The 23,234-nt window shown below is 40.4% G+C and overlaps 1 protein-coding gene across 2 annotated transcripts in view; it reads left to right on the forward strand.

The window, feature by feature from the left end:
* The window catches only part of tnksa (tankyrase, TRF1-interacting ankyrin-related ADP-ribose polymerase a), a 153,965-nt gene that overhangs the window by 41,353 nt on the left and 89,378 nt on the right, over positions 1-23,234 (forward strand). For both annotated transcript variants that reach the window (XM_043719972.2, XM_043719981.2), the window contains exons 3-5: positions 6,672-6,767; positions 15,730-15,766; positions 22,459-22,534. In XM_043719972.2, coding sequence (XP_043575907.2) covers positions 6,672-6,767; positions 15,730-15,766; positions 22,459-22,534 — 209 coding nt within the window. The remainder of the gene's footprint in view (positions 1-6,671; positions 6,768-15,729; positions 15,767-22,458; positions 22,535-23,234) is intronic.

A 23,234-nucleotide genomic window follows, 5' to 3' on the forward strand; every position in this document is an offset into this window, starting at 1 on the left:
TTAAAGGTAGTGATCTCAGAATTGCTACCAGTGTCATGTGCTAGCCAGGTTAGAAATGAAAGAATAAGCAGGATGAACGTGGCTTGAGGGATGGTGGAGGAGGGAGGGGTTCAGATTTGTAGGACATTGGGACTGGTTTTGGGGAAGGTGTGACTGTGACAAATTGGATGGTCTACACCTGAACCAGACTGAAACTAATGTCCATGGGGGAGTTTTTGCTACTGCTGTTGGGGAGATTTTAAACTAATGTGGCAGGGGACTGGGAACCAGAAGAGAAGACAAGTAGACAGTGAGGTGGAAACTAGAGATTGTAAGGATCATGAAGTTAGCATTACCAGGGGGAAGAGTAGGCAGAGAGCAGGTGAAAGCAAAAGAACTGGCAGCCTGAAGTGCATATACTTTAATGCAAGGAGTATAGTGGGTAAGGCAACTTGGTTGAAAGAAGAGTGTAATTGGCAACTAAACGTTCCAGGATATAGATGCTTCAGACAGGACAGGGAGGAAAGTAAAAGTTGGTGGTGGGGGGGAGAAATAACAAGGCTGCAGTTACATAGTTGGGGCTGTACTACAGGCCTCCCAACAGTGAGCGTGAGGTAGAAGAAACAATAGGTAAACAGATTATGGAAAGATGTAGAGACAACAGGGTGGTGGTGATGGGAGATTTTAATTTTCCCAACATTGACTGGGATACACTTAGTGAGAAAGTGAGGGCTGGAGATCAGAGCTGAAAATGTGTTGCTGGAAAAGCGCAGCAGGTCAGGTAGCATCCAAGGAGCAGGAGAATCGACGTTTCAGGCATAAGCCCTTCTTCAGGAAGCCCTTTGGTCATAAGCCCTTCCTGAAGAAGGGCTTATGCCCGAAACGTTGATTCTCCTGGGATACACTTAGTGTCAGAGGTCTGGATAGGCAGAATTTGTAAGGAGCGTCCAGGAAAGCTTTCTAGAGCAGTATGTCAAGAGTCTGATGAGGGAAGGGGCCGTATTGGACCTGGGTTCGATTCCCGCCTTGGGCGACTGTTTGTGAAGTTTGCACATTCTCCCGGTGTCTGCGTGGGTTTCCTCCCACAATCCAAAAGATGTGCAGGCCAGGTGAATTGGCCATGCTAAATTGCCCATAGTGTTAGGTGCATTAGTCAGGGGTAACTATAGAGTAGGGGAATGGGTCTGGGTGGGTTACTTTTTGGAGGGTTTTTGGGCCGAAGGGCTTGTTTCCACACTGTAGAGAATCTAATCTAATCTAATATGAATTAGAGGGCAGCTATTTGAAGGGAAGTCCACACTTGATATGTGGGAGGTTTTCAAAGATAGTGCAGGATAGGCAGGTCCCTTTGAAAACAAGGGATAGAAAAGGCAAGGTTCGTGAACCGTGGATGACCGAAGAAATCGTGCGACTAGCCAAGAGGAAAAGGGAAGTGTACATAAAGTCTAGGCAGCTAAAAACAATGCGCTTTGGAAGAATATCAGGAGAGTAGGACCAATCTTAAATGAGGAATCAAGTGTGCTAAAAGGGGTCATGAAATAACTTTAGCAAACAGAATTAAAGAGAATCCCAAGGCCTTTTATTCATAAATAAGAAGCAATAGAATAACTAGAGAAAGGGTTGTTCACTAAAGGATAAGGAAGGTGTGTCGAACCTGAGAAAATGGGTGACATTCTTAATGATTACTTTGTATCAGTGCTCACTGAGGAGAGGGTCATGATGAATGTTGAGATTAGAGATAGAAGTTTGTTTACTTTGGAACACGTTGACATAAGGAGAGAATATGTGTTGGGTAGGCTAAAGGATATTAATGTGGACAAATCCCCAGGACTGGATGGGATCTATCCTTGGTTGCTAAGGGAGGCAAGAGAGGAAATAGCTGGGGCCCTGACAGATATCTTTGTAGCATTGTTAAACACAGATGAAGTGCTGGAGGGTTGCTAATGTCTCCTGTACAAGGGTTGTAGAGATATTCTAGGTAACTACAGACCAGTGAGCCTGATGTCAGTGGTGGGAAAGTTGCTGGAGAAGGTACTGGGGGAAAAAGTCTATTTATATTTGGAAAAGAATGTGCTCCTCAGTGATAGGCAACATAGTTTTGTGAGGGGGAGATCGTGCCTTACTAACTTAGAGTTCTTTGAGGAAGTGACCAAGTTGATAGATGAAGGAAGGGCTGTTCATGTCATGTGCATGGACTTTCGTAAGGCGTTTGATAAGGTTCCTCATGGTAAACTAATGGAGAAGGTGAAGTCACATGGTGTGCAGGGTGCTGTAGCTAGGTGGATAAAGAACTGGTTGAGCAACAGGAGGCAGTAGTAGTTGAAGTGAGTTTCTCGACATGGAGAAAGGTGATCAGTGGTGTTTCACAGACATCAGTGCTGGGACCACTGTTGTTTGTGATATACATAAGTGATCTGGAAGAAGGCACTGTTGGTCTGATCAGTGTTTGCAGATGACATGAAGATTGAAGGAGTGGCAGAAAGCATAGGGGACTGTCAAAGAATACAGGAGAGTTATAGATAGACTGAAGAGTTGGGTGGAGAAGTGGCAGATCGTGTTCAATCTGGGCAAATGTGAAGTGATGCATTTTGGGAAGTCTAATTCTAGAGTGAAATATACCGTAAGCAGAAGAGCCTTAGGAAAAGTTGATGAGCAGAGAGATCTGGGAGTTCAGATTAGATTCCCTACAGTGTGGAAACAGGCCTTTCAGCCCAACCAGTCCACACCGACCCTCCGAAGAGTAACCCACCCAGACCCATTTCCCTCTAACTAATGTATCTAACACTATGGACAATTTAACATGGCCAATTCACCTGACCTGCATATCTTTAGACTGTGAGAGGAAACCGGAGTACCGGAGGAAACCCACGCAGACACGAGAATGTGCAAACTTCGCACAGACAGTCGCCCAAGGCTGGAATTGAACCTGGGACCCTGGCGCTGTGAGGCAGCAGTGCTAACCATTATAGGTCCATTATACCCTGAAGGTGGCTGCACAGATGGATAGAGTGGTCAAGAAGACACTTGGTCTGCTTGCCTTTATCGGACGGGGTATTGAGTATAAGAGCTGGCAGATCGTGTTAAAATTGTACAAGATTTTGGTTTGGCCGCATTTAGAATACTGTGTACAGTTCTGGTTGCCACATTACCAAAAGGATGTGGACACTTTGGAGAGGATGCAGAGAAGGTTTACGAGGATGTTGCCTGGTATGGAAGGTGCTAGCTATGAAGAGGTTGAGTAGGGTAGGATTGTTTTCATGAGAAAAAAGGAGTTTAAGGGGGTGTACCTGATTGAGGTCTACAAAATCATGAAGGGTATAGACAAGGTGGATAGAGATCAGCTTTTTCCAAGGGTGAGGGATTCAATAACGAGAGGTCAGTCGTTCAAGGTGAGAGGTGAAAAGTTTAAGGGGGATACACGTGCAAAGTGCTTTAGATCAGATTCCCTACAATATAGAAACAGGCCCTTCACAGAGGGTGGTAGATGCCTGGAACGTGTTACCAGAAGAAGTAGTAGAGGTAGGCATGGTAGATTCATTTTAAGGTGTGTCTGGACAGATGCATGAGTAGGTGGGGAGCAGAGGGGTACAGATCCTTAGGAATTGGGCAATAGGTTTAGAAACTGGATTTGGATCGGCACAGGCTTGAAGGGCTGTAAATTTTCTTTGTTCTATTATGGTGATTCCGTGATGAGCCCACCAAAAATCTATGCAGTCTAAACTAATAGGGCTGGAATCACATTAAATGAATACACACTTTAAAAGTTTGCGCTTTAGAAGCAGTGCCCCCAATTCGTTTATTGAATTAACGAAACAGGTATTATAGCGGAATGACCTGTATTGGGAAAGGTTCCACTGTGATTGTTTGGTACAGCTATGAATTTTGGAAAAACCTTCTGTAGGATGTTTTGCCGATTGCTAATAATAGTGTGAGAGCAAAACAAAAACTACAAATTTAGCATTGAGCCATAATTGTAAGGATGCATAAAAAGGTAACTGCAAAGTTATGCGTGCAATGGTTAGAAGGTAATCCAGTGCTTGAGATTTTTAATATAAATAAAAATTAAGTATTTCTACAGGTTAGCAAGTGGAACTTGGACATTTGGAGAGTTTATGCAGTCTATCTGCAAAGTTGACATTACATATCAGCCGAATGAATTTTAAAAAGTGCTCACCTCTTTGAAAATCTATCTGATATACATTATTGACTATATTGAATTTGTTTGTTTAGGAAGACCTTGAAGGCTGACTTTATTTTGTTTTTTGTATCTTGGTGTTTAGTTATAGGCTTCTTTTAAATGTCAATTAAGTTAGTAGGAATATGTGCAGTATAAAACAAGATGTTCTATTGCTACATAAGCTGTTTGTCAGCTTCCAGTTGAAATGTTGAGTATGAATAATGTAGAGGGTGTTCCCCTTGAAAGATACAAATGACGAAAGCTAGATTTGTTCTTTATTTAGACAAAAGGAAATTTCTACATGATTTCAGAGACAATTTGAAGATTGTAAATGATATTGAGCCTGAGTTAGTACTAATTTTTGTGTCATCAATAACCACAGGTAATGTGCCAAAAAAACTGGAGGTGTGCTAATGGTGCCATTATTTAAGAAAGCTGGTTAAGGAAAAGCCAGGGAACTAGAGACCAGTGAGCTTGAAGTCAGTGGTGGGTAGCTTGGTGCAGGGAATTCTAAGGGACTGGATTTACATGCATTTGGAAAGGCAAGGATTGATTAAGAAGAGTAAATATGGTTTTGTGCATGGGAAATTTTCTCACTAACTTGATTGAGTTTTTTGAAGAAATGACAAAGATCGATGAACTTCAAGCTGGTTAGTAAGGTAAGATTACATGGGATCCGGGGGAGCAAGCCAATTAGATGCAAAATTTGCTTGAAGTTCGGAGACAGAGGGTTGGTGGGGGGTTGTTTTTCAGACTGGAGGACTGACCAGCCATGTGCTGCAAGGATCAATGCTGGGTCCACTGCTTTTCAAGATTTTTATAAATGATGTGATTATAAGAGGTATGGTTAGTAAGCTTGTAGATGACATCAAAATGGGTGTATAGTGGAAAGTGAAGAAGGTTTTCTGAGTATAACAGAACCTTGATCAGAGAGGTCACTGGGCTAAGGAGTGGCAGGTAGAGTTTAATTCAGATAAATATGAGGTGTTGCGTTTTGCAAAGTAAATCAGGGCAGAATTTATATACTTAATGGGAGGGCCCTGGGGAGTGTTGCTGAACAAAGGGACCGAAGGGTGCAGGTACATCGTTTCTTGAAAGTGGAGTTGCAGGATGGTGAAGAAAGCACTCTTGCCTTCATTGTCAGTGCATTTAGTACAGGAATTAGAAGGTCATGTAGCAATTATACAGGTCATTGGTTAGGCGACTTTTAGAATACTGCATTCAATTCTAGTCTCTCTGCTATAGGAAAGATGGTGTTAAACTTGAAGGGGTTCAGAAAAGATCTGGATGTTGACTGGATTGGAGGGTTTGAGCTGTAGGGAGAGGCTGAATAGACTGGGGCTGTTTTCCCGGAGTGTCAAAGTCTGAGGGGTGACCTTATCAAAGTTTATAAAATCAGAAGGGGCATGGATAGAGTGAATAGTCAAGGTCTTTTCCCCAAGGTAGGGGAGTCTAAAACTTGAAGGCATAGATTTAAGGTGAGAGAAAAAAGATTTAAAAGGGATCTGAGGGGTAATATTTATACTTAGAGAGTATTGTGTGTGTGGAACGAGTTCCCAGAGGAAATGGTGGAGGCTGTTCCAATTACAGCATTTTAAAAGGTAGCAGCTGGATGGATACATGAATAGGGAGGGTTTTGAGGAATACAGTATAGGCCAAATGCTGGCATTTGGGACTAGATCAGTTTAGGATATTTGGTCAGCATGGACGAGTTGGACTGAAGGTCTGTTTCCATGCTGTATAACTTTATGACTCCATGTCCTTTTGACATCTAGTCATGCATTCAGATAAATAACTGGTTAGCTGGAGTCTAATTTTTATCGGTGTTGAATGCAATTTTGGATCAGAAGTTAACTTTTATAAAGGCATTTATAAAATGGAAGCAAATCATCACCAATTTGTAGGATTTGTAATAATAACATTTCCAGAATTGAATATAAAATTATGAACATTTTGTATCGACGAAAGCGAACTGCATTCCAAAAACAGCAACCAGTGTGATAATAAATAGGCCTACATTGAGTGAGATTGATTGCCAAATTGATGTTTTTGAACAGAAATTTGTGTTCAGAAGCCTGTTCATTGCATTACTGTAAAAATATTGTTTATGCCAGTTAAAATTTAACTAGATGACTGCAGGCTTTAAGGGTATTACATTGAGGCAATATTTGATTACAATGCTAATTTTATTTTAATGTAAGTTGTCAATTATGGAAGGATTTTAGTCAAGTTATATTCTTGCATAAACCTATGACACCGTAGTAAAACTGAGATGTTTCTCATATGATGGCAGTCGATTCTCTAAACTTGGACAATACTGTGTCCATGAATGTTTCATATTATGATGGTCATATCTCATACAATCATTCTTTTGATTTGTTTCTCTGAATACATATGCTGCAGTGCAAGTTCGATGCAATGTGTTGCTTTGCATTTGCAATGCTTAGATGAATCTTGCTGGTTAGCAGTGTTTCTGTTCTTGATATGAGATATTGCTTTTGTTTTCCATGTACAGTTCTTCTGCAGCATGGAGCTGATTCCAACATTCGGAACACCGATGGAAAGACAGCTCAAGACTTGGCAGATCCATCAGCAAAAGCTGTACTGACAGGTAAGATGAATACAATATTGCCAGTGTGTTTTTTTTTCAATGTGTTCATGTACCATCCTTTCTCCATCACATGACTTTCCCTTGAGAGAGCTTACTGTTTCAATTATATCAACATCAACAACTAGTAAGCTATTACTCTACTTTTAGTAATATACACAGTCAAGAACAGATATGAATCAAAACCCCATGACCACTCCTGACCCTGCCTAGTAGCCTTATTCCTGCCTCGCAACCCCCGGCCCCACCTTGCAGCTCCATCCCTATCTTGTGGGTCCTGGTTCCTGCCCCAGCCCCACCTTGCAGCCCCATCCCTACCTTGTGGGTCCTGGTTCCTGCCCCGACCCCACCTTGCAGCCCCATCCCTACCTTGTGGGTCCTGGTTCCTGCCCCAGCCCCACCTTCGCAGTCCCATCCCTACCTTGTGGGTCCTGGTTCCTGCCCCAGCCCCACCTTGTCGCCCCATCCCTACCTTGTGGGTCCTGGTTCCTGCCCCGGCCCCACCTTCACAGACCTTGATTCCTGCTCTGTCCTCGCCTCACTGCCCCTCGCCGCCCTGCGGTCTGTTGACATTCTCCAATGTCCCTCTGAGTTGTATGCCTGTGTGACACAGAATTCTGTCAGCAGCCACTTTACTTGTTATTATTGATGAACACATTCTGACACTTGCATGAGATTTACTGCTACTTCAGCGCATGAGCAAAAAACTACTGGATTTCCCCAGAGTGGAAATTAGAGCCAAGAATAATCAAATGTATGTGGTGGAAACAATTTACAAGTGGGAGTGTTAGCTACTCACTGCTGTCTCACCTAGCTTCTGGTCTGCTCTTATAACCACAGTAAGCATCGACTCAACCCACTTAAATTTCTGATCATTGGTGAATCTCAATATATTGATGGTTGAAATTCAACAATATTCATATAATTGACTGATAAAGACATGATTTGGACATTTGATGGAAATAATCATTACATGGCAAATTTGTATTTTGCATGTTGCTTTCCAATTCCCAACTGAAGCCTGAATGTTCAGCATACTGCAGCGTTTTGATATGGAGCTCCTCATTAGCTTGAATATTTAGGTGAAATAATTGAAGGTGTTTGAATCAAGGACCAATCCCAATGTCCTTGAGCAGAGATGTTTGGCTTTCAGCACCCTACACAAAGAGCTCTGTCTCTACTGCTAAACACATGCTATATGTAATTCAGTATCTCTGTTAGCTTACATTAGCCTTTTATAAAGCTTTCGTTCCTATAGCAACCTTAGTCTGTTAAACTTCTCAGGGCTGATATCATAGCTAAGAATGCAATTATTATTCTTTTGAGAATTCTTTTTGGATTAATTGGATTAATTTCAGATTTAAAGGAACACTTCACATACAAGCCCTGTGCTATCAAGCTTGGACAAAGTGAGGACTGCAGGTGCTGGAGATCAGAGTGGAGAGTGTGGTGCTGGAAAAGCACAGCAGCTCTGGCAGCATCTGAGGAGCAGGAGAATCGACATTTCTGGCATCCGCTCTTTATCAGGAAGGGCTTATGCCCGAAACATTGTTTCTCCTGCTCCTCAGATGTGCCTGACCTGTGCTTTTCCAGCACTGCACTCTCGACCCCATGTATCAAGCTTATCACACTAGGAATCACTCCAGACAACAGAGAGCTTTCCCCCTTGATTTTAATTTTGCTGGGGCACCTTGATGTCAGGGACAGTCATTTGCATCTTAACTCTGGAAATCAGCTCTTCTAGTCATGTTTAGACTAAGGCACATGGTTCAAATGAAATGTGCATCAATTATCACATTATTAATGAGCAACTACTGCTTGATCACACTGATAACCCCTTCCATCACTTTGTTGATGATTTGGGAGTAGACCAATGGAACAGTAATTGTTTGGATTGGATTTGTATTGCTTTTAGTGAGACATCCATATCTGGGCAATTTTCCACATTGCCATGTGTTGCAACTGTACAGAAGCAGTTTAGTTACAGAGACAGGTTTTCTTTTTATATGGGGGGAAGATACTTAAAGGCTAGGGTCTCCCAGCGGTCTTTTTCAAGATGTAGAGCCTATTCTTAAATCTAGTATATAGTTGCAGATAAGCAATTAATTAATCTTGCTTAATTTACAAGATTGTATTTATTATACCAAAAGATATACCTTCACCGACATTAAACAGCATATAACCCTGAAGAGCACTCTCAATTAGGTTCAAATATCAACGCACACAACAGATCTTCCTCCTTCTGGTCAGGCAGGGCATATACCGTATTAATGATGGAAAACTGTTGAATGATTTGATGCTACATAATTTTAATGAACACAGCACAGTGCAACTTCTTAAAACATAAAGTACCTTTTTAAAATTTTGGTTTTGTTTTTTGCACCATTCAGCTGACTGGTTAAGACCCTTCTTGAACAATATTCTGTTCTGAGATTTTTTTGCTTTAGATTTAGTGGTACAGTTTTATCCATCATTCTGTGAAAACCATGTGATTTTTATTCATTTGTTTTAAAACAGTAATACAACAAGATGCTATTCAGAGTGTAGAATTAATGTGCCAAAGATGATGGTTTATGCTGTGGTCAGTACTATATTAAGCATTTTGTTGAGGTTCCCAAGTCCTCATCTGGCATGGCAGTTTCTGCTGAACTTTTTGTAGAGAATAATGATGGGCTGAAAAGGTGCACAATTTGCTGGCCTCAGTTTTCTCTGAGCCATGTTCTCAATTGCTTGAGCCTTTTGTTATTATTCATCCCTTCCATGCCCTTACAAAGATGCAGACCCCAGAAGTCAGGGCCAGCAGCAATCTGCTCCTATTTGCTAATGTGGATGTCTGCCAGCATCATAGCTCAATTGCAGGTTTCCTTGTTGTGGCAGTATAATTACCAAGAGTTGTGACCTTGTGGCCATTTCACATGCAGAAGATCTTTGGGTATACACCATCATCCAATTGATGAATGTGGCCAATCCAGAATCTACATCATTGGCTAGAATTAGGTATATGATATTTTAGCATATCTAGACATTGACAGAATTGGGATCAAAGTCAAGTTTTGAGAATGTTTCAATGGGATTGCAGGTATTTGTTAAAATAGGGAGATCCTTCAATCTGGCTGAACTGTGGAAGCACCTTGGTTTCCAGAAACGTGAAGTGGAATCATTGGGTTTGGCAAAACAATAGGAACTTGAGGTATGACTTTGGTTGTTTTCTAGTATGTCTACCCAGTCAGTGAGCAGTGTGGGTGGACAGAAGACAGACACTGGGGAATGTCCCTGACCTGGCGGTTCTGCTATGGAGCTTTCTAATACAAAGAATGCAATTTATTGTTCAATTCTGATGACTCTTGAATTTTCGGTCTGACTTCCTCTCTTCTTCCTTCCATCCTCTCTCTTATACTCTATATCTGCGTGCAGATGGCTTTAATAAGAACATTATTTTAAGAAAACAAATGTTAATGGTCTGTTTACTGTACAAACTGGGTTTTTAAGAAAATATAAATTGAAATATTAAAGATGCAGTTGACAACTAGTACACTCTTGTATTGTAGAATATTCAAAAGCCAATTAAACTTTGAACAGATATAATTAACAAAGTCTGCCATGTTTTTCTTTCTTTGGTTCAAATAACCATTTATCATTTTAAATGTACAAGCTTTTGAAATTTGGTTTTCTTCAAATAATTGAGAAATAACTAAACGCTTTTTTTTATACACCGAAGCATTCCATCATTTAGTGTCTTAAATGTGAATGATAAATATTGGAAATTGTGCATCCTGCAGATGTGAAAATGGCAGTGTTTGCTTTCAGGTGACAGGCACCATTCTGGAGAAAAGTTTCAAATCTTAACTTTTGAGAGAGGCTGAGTCCTTCAAGTGAAGAAATGAATAGTGGCATTAGAAGACGAGGCAATTCAGTCAATGATCTAAATTATTAGTCATTTAAAAAATTTCCTTTGTCGACAATCTTGAAATTTTTAGCTGAAGCAAAAATATTCTAAATAACTTTAAGAAGCACGTTAAGGGATTTGATTTTCCAATGCAATTAAATAAGAAAATGATATCAGATCACTGGAGAACTCTAAATGTCACAATCTTGTTCAAAATAAAAAGATGCAAGAAGCAGCACAGTAGTTACAGGCCAGTCAGTTTATCCTTTGTGGTAAGAAAGCTTTTAGAAAACCATAATTAGCACAGAATTAATAGCCACTTAGAAAGAAAAAGTGAGATTTAATTAAGTAAAATCAGCTTAGGTTTAAGGGAAAAGCTATGAATTTTTTGATGAGGTAATGGAGGCTAATGACAGTAATGCAGTTAATATGGCGCACCTGGACTTCCAAAGGTGTTGTATTTTGGGAAAGCAAATCTTAGCAGGACTTATACACTCAATGGTAAGATCCTGGAGAGTGTTGGAGTAGAGGATCATAGTTCCTTGAAAGTAGAGTTGCAGGTAGATATGATAGTGGAGAGAAGGCATTTGGTATATTTTCCTTTATTGGTCAGAACATTGAGTCTCGGATTTGGGAGGTCATGTTGAAGCTGTAAAGAACATTGGTTCAGCCATTTTTGGAATTTTGTGTGCAATTCTGGTCTCCTTCCTATCAGAAGGATGTTGTGAAACTTGTAAGGGTTCAGAAAAGATTTACAAGGATGTTGCCAGGGATGAAGGGTTTGAGTTATGGGGAGAAGCTGTATAGACTAGGACTTTTTCCTTGGAGTGTTGGAGGCTGAGAGATGACCTTATAGAGGTTTATAAAAATGAGGGGCATGGATAGGGTAAAGAGACAAAGGTCTTCTCCCTAGGGTGGGGGAATCCAGAACTAGAGGGCATAGGTTTAGGGTGAGAGCGGAAAGGTATAAAAGAGACCTGAGGGGCAACGTTTTCACACAGAGAGGGTGCTGCATGTATGGACTGAGCTGCCAGAGGAAGTGGTGTAGGCTGGTACAACTAAAAGGCATCTGGGTGGGTATATGAATAGGAAGGGTTTAGACGGATATGGGCCGAGCGCTGGCAAATGGGACTAGATTGGTTTAGGATATCTGTTTGACATGGACGAGTTGGACAGAAAGGTCTGTTTCCATGCTGTACATCTCCATGTATCTCTGTATTGGAGAAAAGGATTGTGGCAGTATAGATAGGAAACTGGTTAATAGTGCATGTTAACTGAAAGCAAGTCTTCACATCTGTTGAGAAATAACCTGACCACAATAAATGAGAATGAATGATTAATAAATGAACTGAGTGTATTTGGAATGCCTAATGTACATAGCTGTAGAATCACAAAATGGTACAACACAGAAGGAGGCTGTTAAGTTTGTCATGACCATGCTGGATCTCTAGAAAAGCAATGGAGTTACTCAACTCCACTGGCTTTTGCATTTTTCCTGTAGCTCTAAAAATATACCTGTTCAAATAATTACCAAATTTTCCTTTGTAAGCGATTGAATCCATCTCCACCATACTCTCAACAGAACATTCCAGACCCTAACAACTCGTCTAAGTTCTACAGTAGAAAACAGGTTGTCCCTATCTACTCTGTAAGGCCACTCATGAGTTGGAACAGTTACATCTAAAGTCATGTCAACCTTATTTTTCCCAAGGAGAAAAAACCCAGTTTCTCCAATTTATGTCATAACTAAAATCACTCATTCCTGGAACCACTCTCGTAAATATTTTCTGCAGTCTCTAACATCCTCATCGCTTTCATTAAATGTTGTGCCAAAATTGGGCACACTGCTCCAAATGGGGCCAATATTTTCCATAACTTGCTTAGTTTTGTACTCAACCTCTGATTTATAAGGGTTAAGATCCCATATGCTTTATTAACTTTCTCAATCTTCTTAGCACCTTTAATAGTTTGTGCATACGTTCACACAAAACCCTTTTTTTCTTGTGCCATCTTTAGAATGGCATTGTTTATTTTATATTGCTTCTCCTCATTCATGTTACTAAAATATACACTTCACACTTCTGTGTTACATTTCATCTGTCACTTGCCTGCACATTTCACCACCCTGATTATTTCCACACCTTGAAGCCATTGAAGCAGAGTCATTGAGATCTACAGCACGGTAATAGGCTCTTTGATCCATTAAGTCTGTGCCAGTCAAAAACAAGCACCTAACCATTCTAATCCCATTTTCCAGCATTTGGCCCACTGCCTTATATACCTTGGCATTGCAAATGCACATCTAATTAGTTTTTTAAATGTTAAGGGTTCCTACATCTACCATCTTTTGGATAATACCTTCCAGATTCCCACTAGATTGTAGGAGGAAAAAAAAATTATCTCCTCTAACTAGATTAAATTCTGTTTACCACTGATCAGCCCATCTGACCAGCCCAACTATATCTTCCTGTAATCTGTCAATTCTGCTCGCTATTTATCACCTTACCAAATTTTGTATCATCTGCAAAATTACTGATTAACTCTCCTACATTCAAGACTAAATCAATGAGGCGATTGCTGTTTGCGACTTTCATATATATATATATAAAAATTGATAGATTTCAAAATTATTGCTGTGCAGAAAGCTAGGAAAGGAGTGCATCATTTGCTTCTCCTAATTGAGGGCTCTTTTCAAACAACATTTGAAGAAAAGGGAGCATGCTTGAAGTCCCTTTCCATATGCCCCATGGAGAAAGATTAAGAAAATGGAAGAATATCTGTGACAACAACCTAGTACTTTACAGAACAGCTGCTGTTGCTGCTTCTGCTGCAACAGCCTGAGCTTCCTGACATTTATCTGAATGATGTTGCTAATACCTCTTATTCAGTGTAAAAGTCAACACCACACTATAGGACCAATGGGCCACTTAGTATATCAAATTATTCAAACAGTTCACAAATTAATTGATTGCATTCAATTGTGCTAACTATGGTATGATTGATATTCTCCTCGATTTGATATTAGCCCTGCTTGAGTTAAGAGATCCCACTCTAGAGTCTAGATTTTCTGGTTTTTCTTTTCTTGAACACAGATTTAGACCGATACTCCAGGGAAATCCTGAAGAAATGCTGTCCTTTCGGAGTTGTCATCTTTCTATTGGAAAATTTGATTAAGGCCCCATCTGGTGTCTCAGGAGGCTATAAAAGATTTGTTACGGGAATTATCCTTGCTGTGCTGGCTAATATTTATAGCAATGTTTATTAACATCACAAAAATAGATTATATCGTCATTATCACATTGCTGTTTTGGACGCTGTTTTGCACAAGTTATCTGCCATTGTTCCTTTAGTGCTATGATGTAAAACATTTTGGAACATAGGTTATGAAAGATGCTATATAAATGAAAGTCTTCCTTTAATTATATTTGAGGTCACAGGTACAAAAATAGTTAATATTGTTTAATGCTGCTATTTATTTTAGTGCATCTTTTGCATTTTTAATATTTCTATGTGAGTGTGACCGTTGACTGTTGGGTTGACTATCTGGGTTAAGTTGAAAAGGACCTCTGTTCAATGTTTTGTTTTAATATGGTGTTATTTTGAAAAGCTCTTAATATAATAAGCTGTGTGACGAATTGTTTACTTGTTTTATGATTGCAAATTTTATGAATGTTGAATTTGGCATTAAATCAAATGCAATTGTATTAAAAATAAAGATTATTCAACATTCAGTTCAGAATGTGAATAATACTAAATGTAAAATTTATGGTGTTACTGGAGATAGAAAATGAATTGAAATGTAATTGAAATATAAAATAAGAAATCTGCTATTGTAGTTTAAACAATCCAATTTTTAAAATGTTCTATATTCAGTCAAACTGAAGTATGGGAATATATAACCAACTACATATGTTACAGTAGTAACATTGACATTATGAATTCAGTTTAAAAGCATATCTAGTTTTTTTTTCTTGAACAAGCTCACTAAAAATCTATCTTCAAAATATATTTTCTACATCTGAGGTAGTTTCTGTGGCTTTGTCAAACACCATCAATGCTTTGAATCAAACCAGTGTCACCATGGTTACCATCTTAATTCTGGTACTTGTGTAAAGAAAGTAGCACCATGTCTGCTAGCAAATCGGCCTCTGCAGAAGTATATGGAAACGTGGCAGCCCACGTGCTATGCAGCAATAAATAAGTCCCCGGTTTCAGCCATTTACTGCACTCTGCATAAACTCAGTGATGTTACTTGAGTTGAACATGAAATCATGTCCACTTTTCCTATTCTAGTGAATTCATCACCTTTCCTTCCATTAGTATTCTGATAGAGGATTTCTGTTCCCTGAAATAAACCTGGTTGAATTTTGGAGGAATTATTGACACAAGAAGCTCTATTGCCATTAAAGCATTTGTTTTAATTTCAGCCTGAACTTCTACCTCTATTTAATAGCCTGGTGATATATTTGGCTGAGCTCTGGGGAGCAGAGGGGTTAGAGAGAGAAAATGACCAAAGGCTGCCTGTTTGTCCCAAGAATATTTAGAAATCTCATTGCCATTTTCATGTCTTATGAGCTAAAATTAGTCAATGACAATTCTGCCAATATTATGAATATTTATATTTTCAACTATGATTAAAGAATACGTTTGTAGCACAATGTCTTATTAAATAGCAGCATTGTTTTCTCAACTTAATTTAACAGACATGTTTTGAGTCAGTAGCTTTAGCAAATTTGAGAGCAGGCCATGCACTGTGCAGTTATTTTCAGTGCACAGTGAAAATCATTGTCATTATGAATGTGTCTCTGCATTCACAGCTGCTTGTACTCAAAGGCCAGTGGTGCTGATGAAATGGGGGAAACCTAGCCTGTGACATCATCAGAATAATATATTTGAAAGCAGTAAGTGTGGGCAGTGATTGGTTGTTTGACCGCATAGGATTCGTATACAATCTCCATGGCAGTAGTGATGCTCTATTTTCAGTTGTTAGTGTCATTGCTTCATTACACAATAGGGTGTGGATTTTCAGTATTTTCTTTGTGTTTACACCACTAACAATGTTTTTTTGCAATCACATAGGTGAATACAAGAAAGACGAACTTCTTGAAGCAGCGAGGTAAGTGATATCTACACAAAATGCCAGTAAAACTTAGAATGTGAATTACTTTGCTTGACGTATAAATTATAATGGATAAAATGTGATTTTTGTGTTGGACCGCTGGAGGAAATATTTCACTTCTTCCCCCCTCCCCACCCAATTTTTAAACACCTCAGCAAAAACTCTAATGTTTCTAATGTGCTGCATGGTTTTGGTGAAGAATCATATCAGTCAAATTGTCCTCATCCTTTTCAATTTATTAATTCTGCATTGAACAGCTGAAGCTTGATTTAGAACTGTTTTCTTGGAGAAGTATCACTGAAAATTTCTTGCTATCATTTCTGTTCCCTCATCAGTCTCCTCTCAGCTGTTGTACAGGTGTGGCCCTCATGTGCAACTTCCTGTCTCCCCTATATGCAAGTGCTGACATTGGCAGCTATGCAACTGTGTTTGTGTGTGTGTGTGTGTGTGTGTGACAGAGAGAGAGATCCTCCATGACAGTCCTCCCTCAACTGTCACTGTTTTTGTAATTAGATATCAAACACGTGACTGGTTTATTTTCTTTGTAATATTGAAAATATTGAGTCCCATGTGAAGCTTTCTCCAAATATAGCTCATCATCCAGATATGCTTTTTCTAGAACTTTCTCCAGGGTGAGAAAATGCATTTAGCTTACTGTGGATCTTGACATTCTGTCAATTGTAGGAGAAATGATCAGAACTGTGGATGGATGTTTGAAGTGTCATGGAAGTTTGTGTTTGAGCTAATCAATTTGTTGCAGTAGGCAATTGTTTTCAATTAGCTTGCATTTTTAGCCTTTAAGTTATAATGTTTAAATGGTGTCATCATTGTATAAGGGGCACTTCTCAGAACATATTTTGTGACAGATGCCTTTCTGGATCACCTGAAACAGAAACCGTGACGGGCTGGCCAAAGTGACCAGATATGACTGAGGAGACAGCAACAACTCATTGGTCAACTTAAGCTTGAAGTTCACTGTTGTCTCCAGTCATGATTTGGAGATGCCAGTGTAGGACTGGGGTGTACAAAGTTAAAAATCACAACACCAGGTTATAGTCCAACAGGTTTAATTAGAAGCACACTAGCTTTCGGATCGTCACTCCGAAAGTTAGTATGCTTCCAATTAAACCTGTTGGACTATAACCTGGTGTTGTGATTTTTAACTGTCTCCAGTCCAAGTATTGTTTCCTAATTAATTTATTGTAACACGAGTCATTAAATCATACAAATCCTACAGTGTGGAATCAACCATTCAGCCCATTGAGTTGACGCCAACCCTCCGAAGAGCAGTCCATTCCAGCCCAGATTTGAGAGAGAAACCTATAGAAACACAGAAAATAGGTGCAGGGTTAGGTCATTCAGCCCTTCAACCTTGCACCATCATTTAATATAATCGTGGCTGATCATGCAATTTTCGTATCCCATTCCCACTTTCTCTCCATATGCTTTGATCCCTAAAGCCGCAAGGTCCATATCCAGTTCCTTTTTGAATATATCTAACAAACTGGCCTCAGCAGCATTCTGTGGGAGAAAATTCCACAGGTTCACAACTGAGTGAAGGAATTCTTCCTCCTCTCAGTCCTGAATGATTTGCGCCTTATTATTCTTAAACTGTGACCCCCTAGTTCTGGACTTCCCCAATACAGTGAAACTTCGATTATCCGAATACCAATTATCCAAAAATTGGATTATCTGAAGGTGAGCTCTTGGTCCCGAAAGAAACACTCCATTAAAGAAGTGTTTCCAACTGTGATCACGTCTTTTGTTTACAGTGATTTAAACAGGCACGGTCTCCAAATGACTGACCTCCTGCCCTCTCTCTCTAATCCTACACACCTTCCCTGGAGTTCTACACAGGGGTGCACCCTCAACCCACACCTACCCCAGATAATCTCTCCAACATTGTCCTGTACAGGGCAAAGGTAGAACCTGTCAAAAAGGGGTGTGTGTTTGTGTATGTTATTTAGAGACTTACCCCACAAAGGCAGCAGCAGCAGTCTTGTTGGTGTACAGTCCAGCTGACCTGGAGAGGTTGGGGAGATGGGGGGAGTGGTGTGGGCCGGGAGTGGGAGGGAGGTGGTAGGGGCGGGGGGCAGTGGGCAGTGTTGGGCTGGGGGGCAGTTTTGGACTGGGGTGATGGTGGGGTCGGATGGGGTTGGGGGTGGGGCTGGGTGGGGGGTGGTGTTGGGCAGGGTTGGTGGTGGGGTCGGTGCTGGGGGGTGGGATGGTGGTGGATGGGGTTTGGGGGTGGGATGGTGGGGTTGGGGGCTGAGGGCGGTGTTGGACAGAGTTGGAGGTGGGGTGGGGGCGCGGTGTTGCCCATCCATAGTGTTTGCCCATCACGTTCAGATAATCAAGGTTCCCCTGTATTGGGAACATTCTTCCCGCATCTAGCTTGTCCAGTCCCATCAGGATTTTATGTTTCTACGTGATGCCCCTCACAATTCTTCTAAATTCCAAAGAGAACAGTCCCAGTCTATCCAGTCTTTATTCATATGCCACCCTGGAAATCAGTCCACTGAACTCCCTCACTAAAAAGAAATGTCCTTCCTCAGACCAGGAGACCAAAACTGCACACAGTACTCAAGGTCTTCCCTTACCTGGGGCCTATATAACTGGAGCAAGACATCCCTACTCCGATACTCAAATCCTTTGCCCTGCATTGAGATGCTTTGAATTATGTCATGTAATACTTTTGATGTTTAGTGGTTATTAAGAAAGGAAATATAGCAACCACTTTGAAGCATCAGTATGCTACACATGTCAATGCATGACATTTGTTTATTGTGCATTGGCTGAAAGGAGAATGTTGGTCAATACTACTTGCACTGAACTGAAAATCTTGAACAACAGAACTTGGTGACATGATCTCCGGGTATGATCCCATTCAAAAGTTGACACTTAACATGAAGCAACATTTTCTTAATACTGCAGTGGAATTGATATCTAGATTATGCATTCAAGTGCTGGCTGCAGTCATCTGAGAACAGTTCCAAATTTGACAGTGAAGCCTTTCTGCAAAAAAGTTTGACAAAATATACAAATCTTAATAAATTAATTCTAGCACCGCAGCAGAATTATTTTAGGACATGTGACGGTGTTGATCTTTCTTTGCTTCAAATTTGGGCTTGTACATACAGGTTCCTACATTGATGCAGCTTTCCCTTCTCAACTCACAACTATAGAAATATTGTTTCCTTGAGGATTGTTCATATTGTACCTCTTATTACACCAGATCACTACTTGCAGTTGCCATTTTGTTTGCAAATGTTGAGCTAAACTACTCATTGAATAGTTTTGGACTGTAAACTGGCTAGAGTTTGCATTGTCTCATATGAACATATTTCATGTCAAACTTTATATTTCCTAATTGTTTGATTAATCCCTTCACTTGTACCTAGACCTCAGCTGACGAATGTCCTAAAAAAACTCCATTCTTTTTTCTGTACCTTCCTGTCCTTTTATTTTAGTGAAAAACGGTTATTGAATATGAAAACAAGCATGCAAATTTCAGTGTAAAGGAATTGCGAGATTTGGTGCCATTGTAAGACAGCAACAACAGGAATGTTGGCTGAATGGGATTTCATGCAAATTAGAATACAGGCAGAAGAGATTTGAATGAGTTTAGGTTGTGGAGACTAGAAAGTGGGAAAATGAGGCCATTGTATAGCTGAGCCTGGAAATTGGGCGAATCTCTCAGCACCGGATGACAAGCATGGAGACAGGTGATACAGAGGTGAAGATAGGTGATCTGGATGAAGGACAGGATGTGTGTCAAACTCACCCAGGGACTGAAATGGAGCCAGTGGCTGAGTAAGTGTGTCTGTGGCAGGATGTGAAAGCCTTTGCTTTGATCTTTCCAATAGCTAATTGGGGAAAATTTTTGTTCATCCCCAATTAATCTTGGACAAGCAGTGTCACCGATTTTAGAATATTAGTGGGAGTGAGGGGTTTGGAGTGGAGAAAGATGTGTTGGTCAGCTGTTATGTTCAGAAATCCCTTCCAATTTGGCGTGAACAGGCTGTGATGGGTCATTGTATCAACTGATCTTGCTCCATGCTGTCCACAATTATTATTTCAGTCTACAACAGCTTCTATTCCTGTTCCATTTATAATTTTGTTAAACTTCTGTATACCTATTGGCAACCATCGTCCTAGATTAGCCGACCACTTCAACTTCCCCTCCGACTCTACCAAATTCAAGCCACCCGAGGACTGGAGAAAGAATGCCTCATCTTCCACCTTAGAATCTTTCAAGCACACTGCACCAACATCGACTTCACTAGTTTCCAAATCTCCCCTCTGCCCATCTCATCCCAGAGACAATCCTCCAATTTGGCACCACCCTCCTGACCTGTCCCACCTTTCCACCTTCCTTCCCACTTCTGTGCTCCACCGACTTATCACAATCATCCCCTATCTGCATCCACCTATTGCCTCCCCCTCCCCCTCCTGTTTATCTGAAGGGCTTATGCAAGAAACGTCAACTCCTCCTCGGATGTTGCCTGACCTGCTGTACTTTTCCAGCACCACAATTTTCCACTGACTGTCCAGTATCTGCAGTCTCCACTTTCTCATCTTCCTAGATCGGTTGGCTTCAATTTCCAGCTTCCCTACTCATGACAGGAGTAAAGATTTTTTAAAAACCTAATTGGTCAAGGATTTTTATTGCTGAATGTAACTTAAAACTACAAAAATAAAATTTGAAATAAAATTACATTTTACTGAGCAAATTTAAAAACAAAATATATGAAATCATAAGCATGAGGTCACTGCTTGTATTTTGGTTTCTAATTTTAAGGTACATTAAAACAGAATTCATTTCGGGAACTGTAGTACTTATTTTTACCTTAATAATCATTCTGACAAGCAGCAAGTGTCCTGTGGACCAAGTTTCTAAATTAACGAACTCTAAATTAGTTTTTTTTAAGGATTACCTTTGTTTCATCATCCTAAAGATTAGGTAGATAATGGAATGTGGTTCAAGCATTGCCCCTTCAGTCTGGGAATATGGATTTGAATTCCAGTAAAAATTTACATGAAAGCAGTTTGGGGAATCTCAGTCCAGTTGAAATTTTCCAAAATCAACTTGCAATAGTTTTGCACTCCATTGACCATCCTGCTCTAAGCAATAAATATAGTTGGAATATTGCAGTGAAAACTTTTCACTGGTGTTAGCAGGGTCTGCTGCTTTGCACTTGGGAGTGGAAACAGTAATTGGTGTGAAATAGCAGAAGTTTTAATATGTATCGAAAATATCCCATCCAAAATTCTAGTATACCAAAATGTAAAAAAATATTTTATATCACAACGTTAGCATCTTTGTGCTTAATAGCTGCTTAAAACGCTTAGTTAAATGAGTCTATACTTTGAAAAACTCCCAGTTAAGACTCAGGTCTTCAGTGTGACTAGTCATTCTTTTCATGGTGGTTAGAATTTTAGCAATCTTGGATCAGTGGTATTCTTTTTTTTACCCCTGACCTCCAGATCCCTTTCCTGACCTCCAGATCCCTTTCCTGACCTCCAGATCCCTTTCCTGACCTCCAGATCCCTTTCCTGACCTCCAGATCCCTTTCCTGACCTCCAGATCCCTTTCCTGACCTCCAGATCCCTTTCCTGACCTCCAGATCCCTTTCCTGACCTCCAGATCCCTTTCCTGACCTCCAGACCCCTTTCCTGACCTCCAGACCCCTTTCCTGACCTCCAGACCCCTTTCCTGACCTCCAGACCCCTTTCCTGACCTCCAGACCCCTTTCCTGACCTCCAGACCCCTTTCCTGACCTCCAGACCCCTTTCCTGACCTCCAGACCCCTTTCCTGACCTCCAGACCCCTTTCCTGACCTCCAGACCCCTTTCCTGACCTCCAGACCCCTTTCCTGACCTCCAGACCCCTTTCCTGACCTCCAGACCCCTTTCCTGACCTCCAGACCCCTTTCCTGACCTCCAGACCCCTTTCCTGACCTCCAGACCCCTTTCCTGACCTCCAGACCCCTTTCCTGACCTCCAGACCCCTTTCCTGACCTCCAGATCTCTTCCCATGCTTGCTTCTGATAAGTCCTCTCCATATGATCCATTTTAATTATATGTTATGTTCTACATTCAATCGCAAATAAACGTCTTTCAGAATACAGATGAGATAACGAAGCATTGCGGTCTTTTGCTGATGGTTGCCAAAAGGATGCTGTCAGACAGTGGCTGACATGGCCATAAATGAATGACGGCTTATGCAAGTAATCTCGGACTTGGTGTTTAAAGGCTCCCTGATGGAGACCTTGTGCTCCGATCTTGTAGAAGAACCTGAAGGTCAGAGTTGAGGTGAAGGTACATTGGAAGGTTGGACACAGGAGTGACTTCAAATTGGACAGTCATAGAACTGTCCAATTGGGAGCAATCATGTGGCAAAAAATGTTAGAACTAATCTAGCAACACTCAGCAAGATTACAGGCCCTGTTAACGTAGGTTTGTTAAAGTAAAACAATGTTAAATGGGGCAATGTTTTAAAATTGAGTCACAGCTTGGAACAAGAAAACATATGCAACTATAGCTCTGAGGATCAGGTTCACAGACTAAATTTAATTCCTTTTTCACTGCCTTTATTTGTTTGTAAGGTTTTGCATTGTTCAAAATGTAATACCTTTCTTCACTGAAGCATCCATTTTTCTTCACTGACTTAGTGTTTTCTTTTTTAGAAGCGGTAATGAAGAAAAGCTCATGGCATTGCTTACTCCATTAAATGTAAACTGTCATGCAAGTGATGGAAGAAAGGTAAGAATATGTGCATGGTTGTGCATCTTAATTATCTAAAGCATAGGTGTAGAGGAGCAAAATGAAGAGTCAGCTCCTAGTTGATTAAGAAGCAGACCTAATATCTTTTCAGTGTTCAGACCTGTAACAGCATGTACCAGTAAATTGTCAGTTAACTTGAGATCATTCTCGCTGCCACACTGCCCTCCACTAACAGCCCATATACAAATATTGACGCTATAGGTTTAAACTAACCTTTGTCGTGCCTTTAGGATTTTACCTAAAGTGCAAATATTTTCGTTTGAACTGTGGGGTGGAAAAACTATGCAGTTTGCTTGGAGATAGCATCTTCTGATGCATAGATGCAAGTGAATTATTGTTGCTTGAAGGTCTGTTGCAAACTGTGGCAATAATTAGCAGAACTTGAGGTATTGAATTAAGAAAATCTGAAGGCATTTATTGTGCAGTATTTAAAATGTATGGTTAAAACATGCTCGTATTTGCGAGGGGGGTAGCAGTGTCAAATGTATTGAATGGTATGGTGATATCAAGAGTGATATTTTTGTTCATCAGCTACGCTCTGGGTATCAAACTTAATTTACATGGGCCTGCTCTGCCATCCTGGTATTTGGCATGAGTCACATTCATCAAGGGACACAGTGGAGTAAACCTTGTGTCCATTTTACATCCACTGATGCATAGAAGAATCCTGCGACTGTTT

Source organism: Chiloscyllium plagiosum, unplaced genomic scaffold (assembly GCF_037043375.1).
Source record: "Chiloscyllium plagiosum isolate Xiang-an unplaced genomic scaffold, Cpla_swu_hap1 HiC_scaffold_2, whole genome shotgun sequence".
In the NCBI taxonomy this organism is placed as follows: Eukaryota; Metazoa; Chordata; class Chondrichthyes; order Orectolobiformes; family Hemiscylliidae; genus Chiloscyllium; species Chiloscyllium plagiosum.